Source organism: Felis catus, chromosome A3 (assembly GCF_018350175.1).
Source record: "Felis catus isolate Fca126 chromosome A3, F.catus_Fca126_mat1.0, whole genome shotgun sequence".
Taxonomy (NCBI): domain Eukaryota; kingdom Metazoa; phylum Chordata; class Mammalia; order Carnivora; family Felidae; genus Felis; species Felis catus.
Window position 1 is genome coordinate 21,209,076 of NC_058370.1, and position 15,388 is coordinate 21,224,463.

The 15,388-nt window shown below is 41.9% G+C and overlaps 1 protein-coding gene across 7 annotated transcripts in view; it reads right to left on the reverse strand.

The window, feature by feature from the left end:
• Positions 1–15,388, reverse strand: part of RALGAPB (Ral GTPase activating protein non-catalytic subunit beta) — an 89,039-nt gene that overhangs the window by 26,342 nt on the left and 47,309 nt on the right. For all 7 annotated transcript variants that reach the window (XM_006929759.5, XM_003983470.6, XM_019826521.3 and 4 more), the window contains 5 exons: positions 14,546–14,728; positions 10,600–10,751; positions 4,968–5,155; positions 2,329–2,435; positions 593–745 (listed from right to left, as the gene is read on the reverse strand). In XM_006929759.5, the coding sequence (XP_006929821.1) occupies positions 593–745; positions 2,329–2,435; positions 4,968–5,155; positions 10,600–10,751; positions 14,546–14,728 (783 nt within the window). The remainder of the gene's footprint in view (positions 1–592; positions 746–2,328; positions 2,436–4,967; positions 5,156–10,599; positions 10,752–14,545; positions 14,729–15,388) is intronic.

Below are 15,388 nucleotides of genomic sequence, written 5' to 3' on the forward strand. Positions count from 1 at the left end.
CTTTTCCTTTGACCTAAGATACCAATTACTTAATATAATTGTCTAAATCTAAAATCACATAAATTTTTTCCTGTCCTCCCAAACCTGCCCTTTTCCTACCGAATCCGTATTTCTGTAAATAGCACTGATATCTCCTTTGTCACTGAGGTTTGGAATCTAAGTTCTTCAGCTCTTTTCCTTCCCTCATCAATCAAAGACTGCTTGGCTCTGCCTCCACGATACATTCCATCTGCTTCAACTTCCGCTATCAGTCAGCTAGCTAGTCCTTCTTCTCCCCTGCCTGGACTGTCATCAAAGTCTCTAAATTGGGTCTCCCTTCTCCAATAGCCTTCACTGCAGTCTGATCATGGCCCCATCCTGTGGACGCCTACCATGGGCCAGCCCAGACAGCCCGGTGACTCCTAAGAGAGTCCAGGTCCTTTCAATCGGCCACAAACTACACTTGTCTTACTACATGGTAACCTGGATGACAGAGATCTAGGTCATCTTAGGAATCATCTCCAATAACACCAAAAAAAGCAGTGTCTGGACCGTGGCGGTTGTTCAAGAATGTTTATGGTCATTCGCTTAACAACAGCTGACAATATCTTACTTCTTCAGTGACAATTTCATGCAAATCTGGAATGCTCAGATCTGCTTTCACAAAAGGAATCTTATCCACCTCTTCAGGAAATGGTCGATGTTTGACAGTATATTTAAATCCAACATCATTTTTAGGAATTGGACGAGGTTCAGGTACAAAAAGCTGTTAAAATAAAACAGATAATGTTATGCATATTACATTTGGTGCCATCTGTAATGACGTGTATTTCCCTGGTCTCTTAGATGCCTGTTTCGCTAGGACTACCTAACACTGGCACTCAGTGAGGATCTGCAAATACCACTGCTAACACTAACAGTAAATAGCTTGCATACCAGTGTACTCTTTCACTTTTATAAAAATGTTCATCAACTGAGATTTTCTGACTGACAAATGGGCTGTATAACTGCCCCAGGCCTGACTCTCTCTTAATAAGTGGTAAACCAATGGATGAGACAGTTCAGGGATCAAGGCTCAAACTCAAGAGTTCTCAAATCATCCCATATAACAAAGTGTAAGTTTACGTCCTCTGGGCCTCTCTAGACAGTGAGTTCAACTGAACACCAAATCTAGATCCTAATGGCTCCGAATCCCTCCAAATTGTAATACGTATTAAAATGTGTATTAGCTGTGCAGCTTCTGTTTTCACATCTGAAAAGTGGAAATCATCCATCATAAGGCTGTTGTAATGATGAAATAAAAATGTATACGGTACATATTAAAGCATCTATAAATTTTAGTTCCTTCCTTGATCTCCTCCTTCCTCCTGTCTTGAATGCTGACCCAGTGGCCTACAGTGCCGCTGCCACAATGTGATCTGCATGATGCACCAAGCGAAAACAGAGGTGTGCTCCTCACAGGGTGACAACACATCTAAAAGCGACACCTAGGATGTTAAATGATTTTAGACCCGTGCTCCAATTTTGTGACTGTCTCTCTTAAATACCGGGGACACTTTATGAAGTGATGTTTTAAAGAATTTTTAGTAACATAAGTAAAAGCTTATGCTGTAATAAGTGAAAAGAACAGTATACAAAAATGACTCAAATTCTATTTAATGTTATCATGCACAGAAAGGAAAAAAAGACTGTAAGGAAATCTACTAAAATATTAAGAGTGACTACTTCTGGAAAGTGGGAGTACAGATGCTTTAAAATTTCTTACTATCTGAATTTTCCAACTTTCTCTCATGAGCAAATTTTACTCACCAAATTACAAATGTTACAAATAAAATAAACTATGCCACCCCAAATAAGATTTAAATTACACAGCATATTTAAAAAAATTACAGAGCACATTACCAACTATACAGGAATAAATCACATAAAAATAATTTGAAACTAAGTCCCATTATCTGAGAGATCGAGAGTCTGGCCAAATTTTTTTCATTTATGGCATGTACCTGAGTTTTGTTATATTTAACACTGCATAAAAAAATGAGGCCACAGCTCAGAACAGTACTTCTTAATCATAAATGGATGTGAGAATCACCTGGAAAGCTTTCTGAAAATACACCTGCTTTGAAGATGTCTTTAAAGAGTAATTCAGTGGATCTGGGAATTATGGGCTCCTAAGATGATTCTGGTATGAACCACTGACTGAGACCCTGGCTAGGATCGAAAATATTTATTTTATTAATGAATTTTGTTGGAATGTTATTTAACCTTTAAATCATAACACACACATGCGCACTCGCATGCACACACTCGCTCACTCCTAGTCACTTCCCTGTAACTTCTAACGGATACCTTCTGATTTGCTTTTGCTCCTCTGGGTAAAAGGCAAAGTTGTTGTGCCCAAGCAAGTCTTCCAGACATTCCCCGGACCAGCACAGTGACAGAGGGGAAAAAATCATCTAGAATAAAATATTGGTGTAAAAAGTTTTTATTTCAGATGACGACTACTTAAAATACACCTGTTATCAACCATAAAGCCTCTAATAATCAAAGCCCTAGCATAGTGTTTACCAAACTCTCATCCTTTGTGTACCACCTCTGTGGTTTCTGCCATATCCTCAAACTGTAAGTACTTATCTTACTTTCTATCGACCACTTTCTTTTTTAAACTTAAGTCTGTTTCAAAAGGAAACTGTGTGTCTTTACTCTAAATGAAAAACTGAATTTTGGTGTGCCAATAATGTAGTTTTGAACCATGTGTTTAACAATACATAAAACAATGTTTACCAACATGCTAACATTACCTCACATAACTCCAGTTTTGGGAAACAAATACTAGCCAATACTCTTAACTTCCAGTATTGAGAACAACCTAAGTGCAGACAGATGGGTATTTGAAGTGCTGATGTTGCATTCACCCACACCTTATGCACTCGTGTCCGCCACAGGCAGGCACTGTTCCATCCCCGCAGAAGTTCAGGGGAAGGAAATGGAGGGTGGGGGGTGGGGAGAACTCAGGATGGACTTCCTGAGTGACCCAGGTCCTCCTTCTTATTCCCTCCTTTTGTCCTGATGTGGAGTTAAACTTTTTCAAACTTTGCTTTCTCACTTCTTCTGTTACACTATTACAATAAACTATTAAAATGTCCTTGTAAATCTATAAAATCCCAATTGTTTGTATTTTTAGTAGACTTCCAATGCAGTGAAATGACTGGGAATGAGTACATAGGAGAGTCCTAAAGAATCTCGAAGAGGGCTGACACTTACCCCTCCAGCCAGGAAACCCAGAGGGGACACTGGGATTTTAGACTCCTTAGCAGTTGGCTTGGGAGTAGGAGGCTGAAGGAATCATGAATAATAGACACAAGCCAGGGAAGAAAGTCAAGCAAGCCCTACGTCTGGAATAGAGAAGAAAGAAGTGCATGCAGGAAAGAGCTGGAATCAGCACTTCTGGAACTGGGCAATGATTAAAGGCCCCATCTATTTGACATTAAAGTCACTGTATCTTACCACCACACAGTGGAAACTTGTGATGGTATTCACGAATCTCTGAATGATAGGGAAATGTCTCACTTTCATTCTATAGATTCATGAGATCCTACTCATATAGCCTCAACAGAATTTGCACGGGACCGTAAGAGTCTGTTCACCTCTGTAAAGGTACCAAGTCTTTAACTACTGGCAAAATCCTATACTGCGCATAAGGACAATATACAGGGACAGAATGAGGCTCAGGAAATTTGGACACTAGTCCTAGTCATACCATGTACTTTTCAAATAACCCTGAATAAGTCACAGGCCCTCTCCGAGCCTCTGCTTCTTCACCTGTAAATCAGGGAATTGAACATGAGGTGATTCCCTGGATTCTCTATGCCCCAAAATTCTATTACCGTCACTTTCTCATAAGCATGAGAAGATGCTTCCTTTACATACTGGCTGATTCTGATTACCAACAGGAAAAAAATGTACTTTGGGGCACCTGGGTGGTCAGCTGGTTAAGCACCCAACTCTTGATTTCGGCTCAGGTTACGATCTCACGGTTCGTGAGTTCGAGCCCCGCGTTAGGCTTTGTGCTGACAGTGCAGAGCCTGCTTGGGATTCTTTCTCTCTCCATCTCTGCCCCATCTCCTGCTGGCTCTCTCTCTCTCTCAAAATAAATAAATAAACTTAAAAAAATATATATGTACTTTGAGTAGCCTGGGTTGCAGTGGTAATCTACCTTGAGACAGCTTATAATTGAGAGAAAGTTGAGGAGGGAAACAGTGCATGTTGTATCAGTCGAAAATCATTAAAGGGTTTTCATGAGGGCACTGGTATGGTCAGATCCACATTTGAGGAAGAATACAATGGTGGCAGGAAGTAGGATGGAGGGAAGGGTAACACATTTTAGAACCGGAAGGAGAGGGATGAGACCAGGTAGGAAGCAACTGCAATAATCTCAGTAAGAAATAATAAGACCCTACATTTGGATGTATTGGGAGGGAGGCAGAGAAAAAAAAAGATTCAAGAGTCACTGAGCAATTGGACACCAATTATGTAAGGGAGAAACAGGAAGGGGCAGGCCAAGAGGACTCCTCAAATTTCCAGTCTGTTTGGGTGGCACCATTAACTGAAAAAGAACAATGTGGAGTGGGGGCCAGGAGAGGAGAAGGGCAGGATCCAAAGTTCAAGAAGAGTAACAGTAATTTTTATACATGGTAAACAAGAGAAAATACCCCATTGAAACAAACTTTTTGTAGAACTACTTTAGTTCTAGTATTTCAGATACATAAAAGAGCCTCTAAAAGATTCTATTTACTATGTATATTCTATTTTCTGACCCTCTATTTTTCAGTCACTGTAGCTAGAAGACCCTCTGACAAATGCGAAGTTGCTGTGAATCTGCAGTTGTTCCTGTAGCTACAGGTCCCTGACCCCGGAAGCAGCCTGCTAGCAGGGAGCTAAAACACGGTGATTTCGCAGTGGAGAAGACCCCAAGTGCTGGAACTTACTCTGTTCATTTCCAAGAGGTTGCTCCAGCATTGCCAGGATGACACTATTATCCAAGACAAAGTACCGGAAACTATGTTTATTTATGGTTGGCAGCCTGGAGTACTTGATCAAAGTGGTCTCATTCACCAGACTACAAGGAGAAGCGGGACCACTGGGTGAAGGAAATGCGCCGAGCAACTGCATAATACTATGGAGAATGCAAAAGATAACAGTTAATCCCCAAAGCAAAATCTTAAGTTTACCTCATGCATCAATGTGCCCTTCTGCTCTTTTAAGCGACCTCAGCCACACTTCCTCTTTGCAAGTCAGATTTACTCCCTGGGGCGGATGGCTTGGTGTGCTGTCCTGCCTCCCGAGACTGAAAGATCCATTCCCCCAGATGCAGACATGGTGGCCACAGCTTGCAGGTGAGAGTCCCTCTCCAGGACTTGCTCTCAGCCAACAAGAACCAGCTCACCCAGAATCACAGCTTCGTCCTGGGACAGCCCACAGCCAGCGAAAGGGCAAGGGCAGTGTGGGCGTCCAAAGCCCCAGCCCCTGGGCCCTAACCGGAGAGAACTCTGAAGGGCTAGCCCAGCCCCAGAGCTCTTCGCTGCACCTGCACGCCTTCGTCCTTGCCTCTGCTCAGTCCTGCTTCCTTCACCCCCTCTAGGGACTGATCCTAAAAGCATTTTCCAGTAAGATTCTTGCAAGGAAATTTCTCTCAGAGCTTCCTACCCAGGGAACCTGACAACCATACTTCCAAATCATGGAGCTCCTAAACATATATTTAAAAAATGTTCTGTGGGGGCGCCTGGGTGGCGCAGTCGGTTAAGCGTCCGACTTCAGCCAGGTCACGATCTCGTGGTCCGTGAGTTCGAGCCCCGCGTCGGGCTCTGGGCGGATGGCTCGGAGCCTGGAGCCTGTTTCCGATTCTGTGTCTCCCTCTCTCTCTGCCCCTCCCCCGTTCATGCTCTGTCTCTCTCTGTCCCCCCAAAAATAAATAAACGTTGAAAAAAAAAATTTTTTAAATGTTCTGTGTTCCAGGTTTCAGGGTTATGCTAGCCAAAGCATTCTAGACCTAGAAAAGGACCCAAAGACCCACCAAACCTCCACTTTTCAGATGAGGAAATTCAGGCTCAGACATGATACGTGATCTTTAAGTAACCAGAAACCAGGGCCTGCTGCCTTCTCACTGTGCGGTCCTGAGTAGACATTATCCTCGTTTTACAGATAAGACTGGAGGCACTAATAGTACATCCCAAAGAACTACTGTAATTATTAAATTCGAATGTATAAGAAAAAAATGCCTCATAAATTAGAATTCAACTTAACAAGCTTTAACATTCAGAAATGTTTATGTCCATAGAGATTTCTGCATACATTCAATTAATAACCTCTATATGGCACTCACCATGAGGCACTGGTCTACATACATTCTTTACACACATTCTTTTATTGAGCTATCAAAACAACAGACAAGTACAGATAAGATAAGTACATTATTCCCATTTTAAAATGAAACAATTGAAGCACAGAGAGAAAGTCTCTTTTAATGAAAACATAAAAATTTTACCTTGTGGTCCTAATATCACCTGACCCTTCATATGCACTTCATTTGGAAAACAAATACTCCCCAACACCATTTTTGTCATCTCGATCCTTGAGTAGTAGCCTCTCCCTTTCCCTTTCATTCTAGTACCGAAACCCAAATATCTCTGATAATGGAAGGCAACATTGCTCAGCAGATGTTTTCCATCCATTTTCTCTTCTCTGAGGAGAATTGTCCAAAAATTTCAAAGACCAGGAGAATCTGATGGTGGGTTCAAGCCTTTAAGGAATTGTCGAAAATGGGTGAAATACCAGCAGACTGGAAACAGGGAAACTTGACTTTGTTTTTCTAAAATGGGGCAGAGACAGATGTCGCAAAATATATGGACCATGGGAGTTTGTGGTGTTCCATGCAAGATTCACAGACAGTTATCAAATGGGCTGCTGGCAAGGAACAGGTTACTAAGATCAAATCATACCAGCCTAACCACATTTTCTCTTCGTGACAGTGACCAGACTGGAAAGGGGGAGAACTATGTCTGAAATCAAGACATGCAAGTATTTGACAGTGTACCAGGATAAACTTACAGACAACATTAAAAAATCCCGGTCAACCTGAATGAAAATCTCTGATAATGTGCTTTGTGAGTCTCTTTTCAATGTTTTCATCAGTGTCTTTGACTAGGACACACAGAACAGGTTCACTGACCAAAAGTTGAGCTGCAGAGTTAATATGGCAGAGAAAAAGTTGGGATCCAAATAATGAGGTAAATCTTACGTGAAGAGATCTCAGGTTTAAATGTAAAGTTCTATAGATACAAATACCCCCAAACAAGGAAGTACAGGATGAGAAAAGCAGACAAAAAATAAACGTGTGAAAGACTCCAGTTTTAGTTGACTTGACGCAAACTATCAAGTTCTCAAAAACCCAATGCGGTCGCCAAGTACATTTTAATGAAAATACAATATCCCAGAGAGTGTAAAGATCATCCACCCTCACGGAGAATATTTTACTCAGCAAACCACCTTTAAGAGGTACTTAGTCAAACCCAAACCCACACCATTGAGAGAAGAATGACCAGGACGATAAAGGTACTTGAATCTCTGTCATATGACAAACAGCTTAAGGTACTGGCAGAAACAAATCACCATCTTCATAAGCATTACCTTCAGATGTCATTACTGCCTGGAACGAGGATTCCACTATCAAAAGTTTGAATTAGAACGAATGGGTGGAAACTAAAGTGGGAGAGTTCAGCTCAGTGTAAACATCGAGTTTTTAAAAATAAAAATGAAACGGGAGCCTTAGGGGTTAGACTATCACCAAATTAGAGGCCGAATAACCTGGAAGGCTTTACGAGTTGCTTAAGCAGAGGGGCTGCCAAAACGACTTGCAAGAGTCCTAAGTTTGAATTTGTATAGAACACGAAGGAGAAAACACCCAACTAGCCAGTCTACACTTCATAACTGCCTACTATTCTGAGCACTGTGAGAAGTGTTAAAGAAGGAAATGTGGACTCTACCCAAGTTGGGGAGACGACACTAGCATGTATCAAATATAACCAGATACGATCATGACAGTATAGAATTCCGTGCTGTGCAATCGGGTCTGACTGAGCACAAAAGCACAGAAAAGAGTCATCATTCAGAAGCAGAATAACCAAAGAAGGTGCCATGGAGGTAGCTACATTTGATATGAGCACTGAGCAGTGAAGGATGTGACTGAGGGGAGAAGACAGAAGTCCTGAAACCCAGGGAATACACAGAGACAGGTAAGAACATGCCCGGTTCACAGCCACAAATGGCCTGCCAGGTCTATTATGGCAGAAAGGATGTGCTGGGAAAGATCAGTGTGAGTGGGGACAGGATAAGGAGGGCCTTGACAATCAGACAAGGAGTTCAGACAACATGGCAGGAACAGATCTATTCAGTTTTCAACCACTCGAGCAGCAAAAAAAAAAAAAAAAAAAAAGTGCCCAAGGATGAGTTCAAAAATGGAATGCAAGATAAACAGAAAGGGTGAGATTAAAAACATAGAAATTAGGCAAGAAGTGAGAAGAGTCTAGACTAGGATGCTGAGGTTAGAGGGGACAGAAGAAATACTTCCAAAAATAAAGTCCACTGGACTCAGTCACTGGCTTCACATGGGGAGTGACAGATAAAGCAGAGATAAATCAGGAAAAAAGCTAAAGGTCTGTGTTTGTATAGCCGAAAACCAGCAGTGATACTGACATAAAGCAGTAATTTTGAGGGAACGAAGAGCTCTGGTTTCGGATAGGTTTCATGATGACAGTACTCTTCAGGGCACTCTTCAAGACTGGTAACTGGAAATACCATTTGTGGAGTTGCCAGCAGTGACAGGACAGCTGCAGATAAAACAGATGAGTCCCCTAGATAACCGCAGGCTAGGCTGCCCAGAAGCATGCCAGGTTCACTCCTCATTCCGAGTACATATCCAATGCTCGCTCTCCGGCATACTCTCCTAGGAATGCCCTACCCAGGCTAGGATTGCAGCAAACTGACTTTTGTATGATACAGAGCTCCCAGTAAGAAATGCTCTCCCCTTTTCTTTCTCTCCATATCCTTCTTACTCTTTCAGGCACACACCAAGGCTCAGTTCTTTCATAAAGCTTTTCAGTCTAGCCACCTCTCACATGGTCTTCCCTCTGAACTTTTATTATTTCTAGTACTCAACCGTCTGTGTAAGTACATGCTTAAACAGCTGCATGCCCATTTTTCTGATTTTCTGATAAGAGCCAAACCTCCAGAGGTGCACCGGAAGCCCAGTTAGTGCAGTGAGGAGGACTAAAATAAAGCATGCGTGCTTCTAAAAATGTACTAAGTGACCAAAGCCCGTGAAGAAGAGAAATAAATCCAACTTGACTGTGCCTGCCCCAAGTTATGAACAGATCACCAAAAAGATTCTGGAATCTTGGTAAGGGCTGATCTACGTACAAATCTGCAAGGAGTTTCCACCAATGGGTCGAAGCTAAAGCGGGAGAGATTTCGGCTCAATGTAAACATCAAGTTTTTAAAAATAAAAATGAAACTTTTATTAGACTATCACAAAAGTAGAGGCTAACGAAGGCCTACCACTTTATTAAGAAGACCAAGATGAGCCAACCCAGACTGACTGGACATCTTCCTTCCCTCTATTATGTTTTCTGGGTCTTCATCCACACTTACCTTTTCATAGGCTCCATCTTTCCATCTGTATGTGATTCCGATCTTCCCCACTTAACTCTTCCCTTCAGTCCATAATGTGCCTAAACTGTCTTCCGTCCCTTCTTCCACCGTCCTCACTTACCAGCCAAGTGTAAACTCTCTCAGCTCTTTCTGCTATTTCTCTAAGGTTCCGACCTGTCTCTATCCCTTCACAACCAAAATGATTAGAAAAGAAATCTCTTGCTTTCTTCTTAACCACTCTGTATCTAGCTTTCGGTGAAACTTCTTCATCCATCCTGTAAAAGTCAGGTCCAGTGTCATCTTGATTTCCCTCTAACTGGAAGTATTCATTTCCTCCTGCCAGCATGTTATTATACCTCTTCTCTTGCAGCACTTATTCTCCACCTAATATTATAGCTATTGTGCTCATGTCTTATCTGCCCTTTTGGACAAGAAGCTCTTTGAGGATGGTGGCTGAATCTGATTTATCTTTACAATCCTATTGTAAGTTCGTAAGAGGGAGCTCATAAGTCCTGACTGAAGGAACGTCTAACACATACTATAAATGTAACAGAGTACAGACCACTAAGCGAAGAAGCAGGAGACCACAAGCAGATCCCTTCTCGGGACTCAGACACCAAAGTGAAGAGATAAGTAAGGCTCTCCAAGATCCTTTCTAGCTCTAACATGGTAGGACTTCGATCAATGCCAACTAGCCCAGAAAAATAAGGACCCAAACTCTCAGCCCCATGTCCCTGGCTTCTTTTAAAAGGTCCCCAAGACAAGTTTTTCTTTTCCATTTTTTTCTAGAGAAAAAGTATCTTGAGAGGTTGCATCGCTTAATGCTGAACAACTGGGGAGGAGAAGAAACAACAGGGATGACAGCTAACCCCATCCTCATTCCTAGGCACAATCCCTGTGCAGTCACTTTCATACCATGTTAGGGTGGCTTCCGCAGCATCCTTTACCCTCATAGATGCGGGGTTTGGCTCCTTATCTCCCTTGTACTTGACCTCTTGCTCACTGTTCTTGGACTTACTTCCTGAAATTCCCAGTTCCACAATCTCCAATACTTCCTTAAGACAATCCTAGAAGCAGGAAAGGCAGATCAGTTTTTGTAATACACCTGAGAAGACAGGGAAATACATCAAAATACTAACAGTGGTGGTATTTTGCTGACAGGCTCCAGTTTCTTTCTCACTTTCATAGGTGGATATTAATTTCACAATAATAAACTTTGCCCCCACCCCAATTTCTCTTTAAAGAACTGAATTTGAGTGTTCAGAATTAAATAAGTAATGATAAATTCCATACTATTTTATCAGTCACAATTCTTATAAAATTACCACAGACAATAAAATTATGAAAGCCCAAGTTAAAGAGACAGAACAGTAATTCAGTTAAACCTAGAGTGGTTTAAGATACATTAGATTATCCAGGGGCGCCTGGGTGGCTCAGTAGGTTAAGCGTTCGGCTCAGGTCATGATCTCACGGTTTGTGGGTTCGAGCCCCACGTTGGGCTCTGTGCTGACAGCTCGGAGCCTGGAGCCTGCTTCGGATTCTGTGTCTCCCTCTATCTGTCCCTCGCCCTCTCAGACCCTGTCTGTCTGTCTCTCTCTCTCAAGTTAATAAACACTAAAAAAAATTTTTTTTAATTAAAAAAAGGTACATTTGATTATCCAAAGGGAAATTTATCAGTTACTGACATTTTTAAGCAATTCCTGGTATTGTAACTTTAGAAGCCATAATGAAAATAACTAAGATTTGGGGCACCTGGGTGGCTCAGTAGGTTGAGCATCTGTCTGACTTCAGCTCAGGTCATGATCTCATGGTTCATGAGTTCGAGCCCTGCTTCAGGCTTACTGCTGTCAGCACAGAGCCTGCTTCGGATCCTCTGCCCCCTCTCTCTGCTCCTACCTCACTCATACTCTCTCTTGCAAAAATAAACGTTTAAAAAAAAAAAAAAGTGAAGATCTAATCAACAGTATTATTTTAAGAACTATATAAAGCTCTCCATAAATATTCAATGAGCCTGATAATCTCTTATTTATGCTATGAATTCTTGATAACTGCCTGTCTCCTTATATCTCCTATAAGGAAGATATAACATGGAACAATGGCAAGAGAAATCAGCCTAGATACCTGTGCCTACTTGAAAATGGAACACATGTGTGAAATGAATTTTTTTTAAGGAGGCTTCATGCCCAGCTTGGAGCCCAACACAGGGCTTGAACTCAAGACCCTGAGATCAAGACCTGAGCTGAGATCAAGAGTTGGGACACTTGGGGCGCCTGGGTGGCGCAGTCGGTTAAGCGTCCGACTTCAGCCAGGTCACGATCTCGCAGTCCGTGAGTTCGAGCCCCGCGTCAGGCTCTGGGCTGATGGCTCGGAGCCTGGAGCCTGTTTCAGATTCTGTGTCTCCCTCTCTCTCTGCCCCTCCCCCGTTCATGCTCTGTCTATCTCTGTCCCAAAAATAAATAAATGTTGAAAAAAAAAAAAAAAAAAAGAGTTGGGACACTTAATTGACTGAGCCATCTAGGGGCCCGAAATGAAATTTTTATATACAGGCAAACTTTACGGCAATTTATGCTCTAGTTTTGCAGCCGGGATACCAATTGTCCTTCGGAATTTGGCAATGGGTGACCAAAGTGCCCACTGGTCATCTTGAGGCTAACACATCCTTTCAAAAAATAATATTCTTAATACTTCAGATAAATTAGTCAAGATTCCAACTTTCCTTTTATTTTCATTTAAGAGAGAAAGTACATGTGCACACGAGTGGGGGGAAGGGCAGAGAGAGAAAAGGTTACAACTTTTTTTTTAATATTTATTTTGTAATTTATTGTCAAGTTAACTAACATACAGTGTATACAGTCTAATCTTGGCTTCCGGAGTAGATTCCCGTGATTCATCACTTACATACAATGCCTATGCTCACCCCACCAAGTGCCCTCCTCAATGCCCATCACCCATTTTCCCTGCCCCCCCTCCAACCCTCCACCCCCAACAACCCTCAGTTTGTTCTCTGTATTTAAGAGTCTCTTATGGTTTGGTTCCCTGTTTGTAACTTTTTTTCCCCTTCCCTTCCCCTATGGTTTTCTGTTAAGTTTCTCAAATTCCACATGAGTGAAAACCTGTATCTGTCTCTGACTTATTTCACTTAGCATAATACCCTCCAGTTCCATCCACGTTGTTGCAAATGGCAGGATTTCATTCTTTTTCATCACCAAGCAGTATTCCATCACACCACATCTTCTTTCTCCATTCATTAGTTGATGGATATTTGGGCTCTTTCCATACTTTGGCTATTGTCAATAGCACTGCTATAAACACTGGGGTACATGTGTCCCTTCGAATCGGCACTCCTGTATCCTTTGGATAAATTCCTAGTAGTGTTATTGCTGGGTTGTAGGGTAGTTCTATTTTTAATTTTTTGAGGAACTTCCACACTGTTTTCCAGAGTGGCTGCATCAGTTTGCATTCCCACCAACAGTGCAAGAGGGTTCCCCTTTCTCCACATCCTTGTCAACATCTATTGTTTCCTGAGTTGTTAATTTTAGCCATTCTGACCAATGTCAGGTGGTATCTCAATGGTTTTGATTTGTATTTCCCTGATGATGAGCTATGTTAAGCACCTTTTCATGTGTCTGTTAGCCATCTGGATGTCTTCTTTGGAAAAGTGTCCATTCATGTCTTCTGCCCATTTCTTCACTGGATTATTGTTTTTCAGGTGTTGAGTTTGGTAAGTTGTTGTTTTTTGTTTTTTGTGTTTTTTTTTAATTTTAGTTTGCTAAGGTCTTTACAGATTTTGGATACTAACCCCTCATCTGGTGTGTCATTTGCAAATATCTTCTCCCATTCCACTGGTTGTCTTTTAGTTTTGTTGATTGTTTCCTTTGCTGTGCAGAAACTTTTTATCTTCATGAGGTCCCAACAGTTCATTTCTGCTTTTATTTCTCCTGCCTTTGGAGACATGTCAAGTAAGAAGTTGCTGCAGCCACGGTCAAAGAGGTGAAAGCTACATTTTTCAAAAGAACTTTTCGGGGTGCCTGGGGTGGCTCAGTCAGTTAAAGCATCAGACTTCAGCTCAGGTCATAATCTTGTGGTTCGTGAGTTCAAGCCCCGCATTGGGTTCTGTGCTGAGAGCTCAGAGCCTGGAGCCTGCTTCACATTCTGGGTCTCCCTTTCTCTCTGCCCCTCCCCTGCTCATGCTCTGTCTCTCTCTGTCTCTCAATAATAAATAAATGTTAAAAAAAATATTTTTTTAAATAATAATAATAAAAAAGAACTTTTCTATGGGTTAATTTGCAACCAAATATAAGCATGATGACAATTATTGAGTTGTGCTCAAAAGAACAAGTGTTCTCCTAAAATACTACAACTATATTCAGTGTAAGTATGCAATATTGTATTTAAAGATTCTTTTTTTTTAACATAACTTATTGTTAAATCGGCTAACATACAGTGTGTAAAGTGTGCCCTTGGTTTTTGGGGTAGATTCCCATGGTTCGACATTTACATACAACACCCAGTGCTCCTCCCAACAAGTGCCCTCCTCAATGCCCATCACCCATTTTCCCATCTCCCCCACCTTAAAGATTCTCTTTTAAGAGGGATTTTCCCAGCATACATTTTTGTTTCTTCTCCCTATTTTAAGATCTAGTAAACTTGGGGCGCCTGGGTGGCTCAGTCAGTTAAGTGTCTGGCTCATGTCATGAGCTCAAGCCCTGTGTCAGGCTCGGTGCTAGGTGTGGAGCCTGCTTAAGACTCTCTTCTTTCCCTCTCCCTTTCCCCCTCCCTGGCTCATGTGCGAGCAGTGTACATGCACCTGCTCTCTCTCAAAAACAAACAAACAAACAAACAACAGATCTAGTAAACTAACCTTTTCATCAAGCATATCAGGGTGCTCCGTCAGCCAGACACAGAGACACTGAAAAGCCGCTACTATCATGGAGTGCAGATCCCGGGAGTGAAGAGGAGCTGGCCGACTACACTGGTACACAATGTAGCTGCACACGGAGCTGATGGCTCGCTTCCGGTCTCCAGAGTCCACCATCACCTTCACCTGAACACAGTCACACGGGAACACAGTTAGCCAGGAACCACCGTACCAATTTCAAAGTATCTGCGCCGAAGCCCAGCCTTTCTGACGCTGTGATACACCATAGAAAGCCTTATTTTTTAAAATGGTATTAAAAAAAAAATGGTATTTCTACAGAGGAACGGAATATTTCAGATGTATCACATAATACTCTATAAAGAAGGCATTTTTCAAACCCTAAAACAGTATTTCACTTTAGCATATTTCTTCACTGCCTAAAACCTAAACTTCATCATTGCCAGGTATCAGAAGGAGAGCTGGCAATGGAACGTGTGCCCATTTCTGAAGCCTCTGAAGCCCCTAACCCAACCCTACAGTGAGGCTCTATGGGCTACGGAGTTCTATGTACCTGCTCAGAGGTACAATTAACATAGAGGATACTCCACATATTGAAAGTGAAAAATTTGATAAATTGTGGCCAAAGTATATACCTGTGAACTATCAGCACAATCAAAGTAGTGGACATATCAATCACCCCCCAAAATATCCTCATGCACCTTGCTAATCCTTTCTCCCACTCCTTTATGCCCCTTCCCTAGGTTACTACTGATCTACCTTCTGTCACTACAGGTTAGCCTGCATTTTCTAGAGTTTTATACAAATAAAATCATATAGTATTGTACT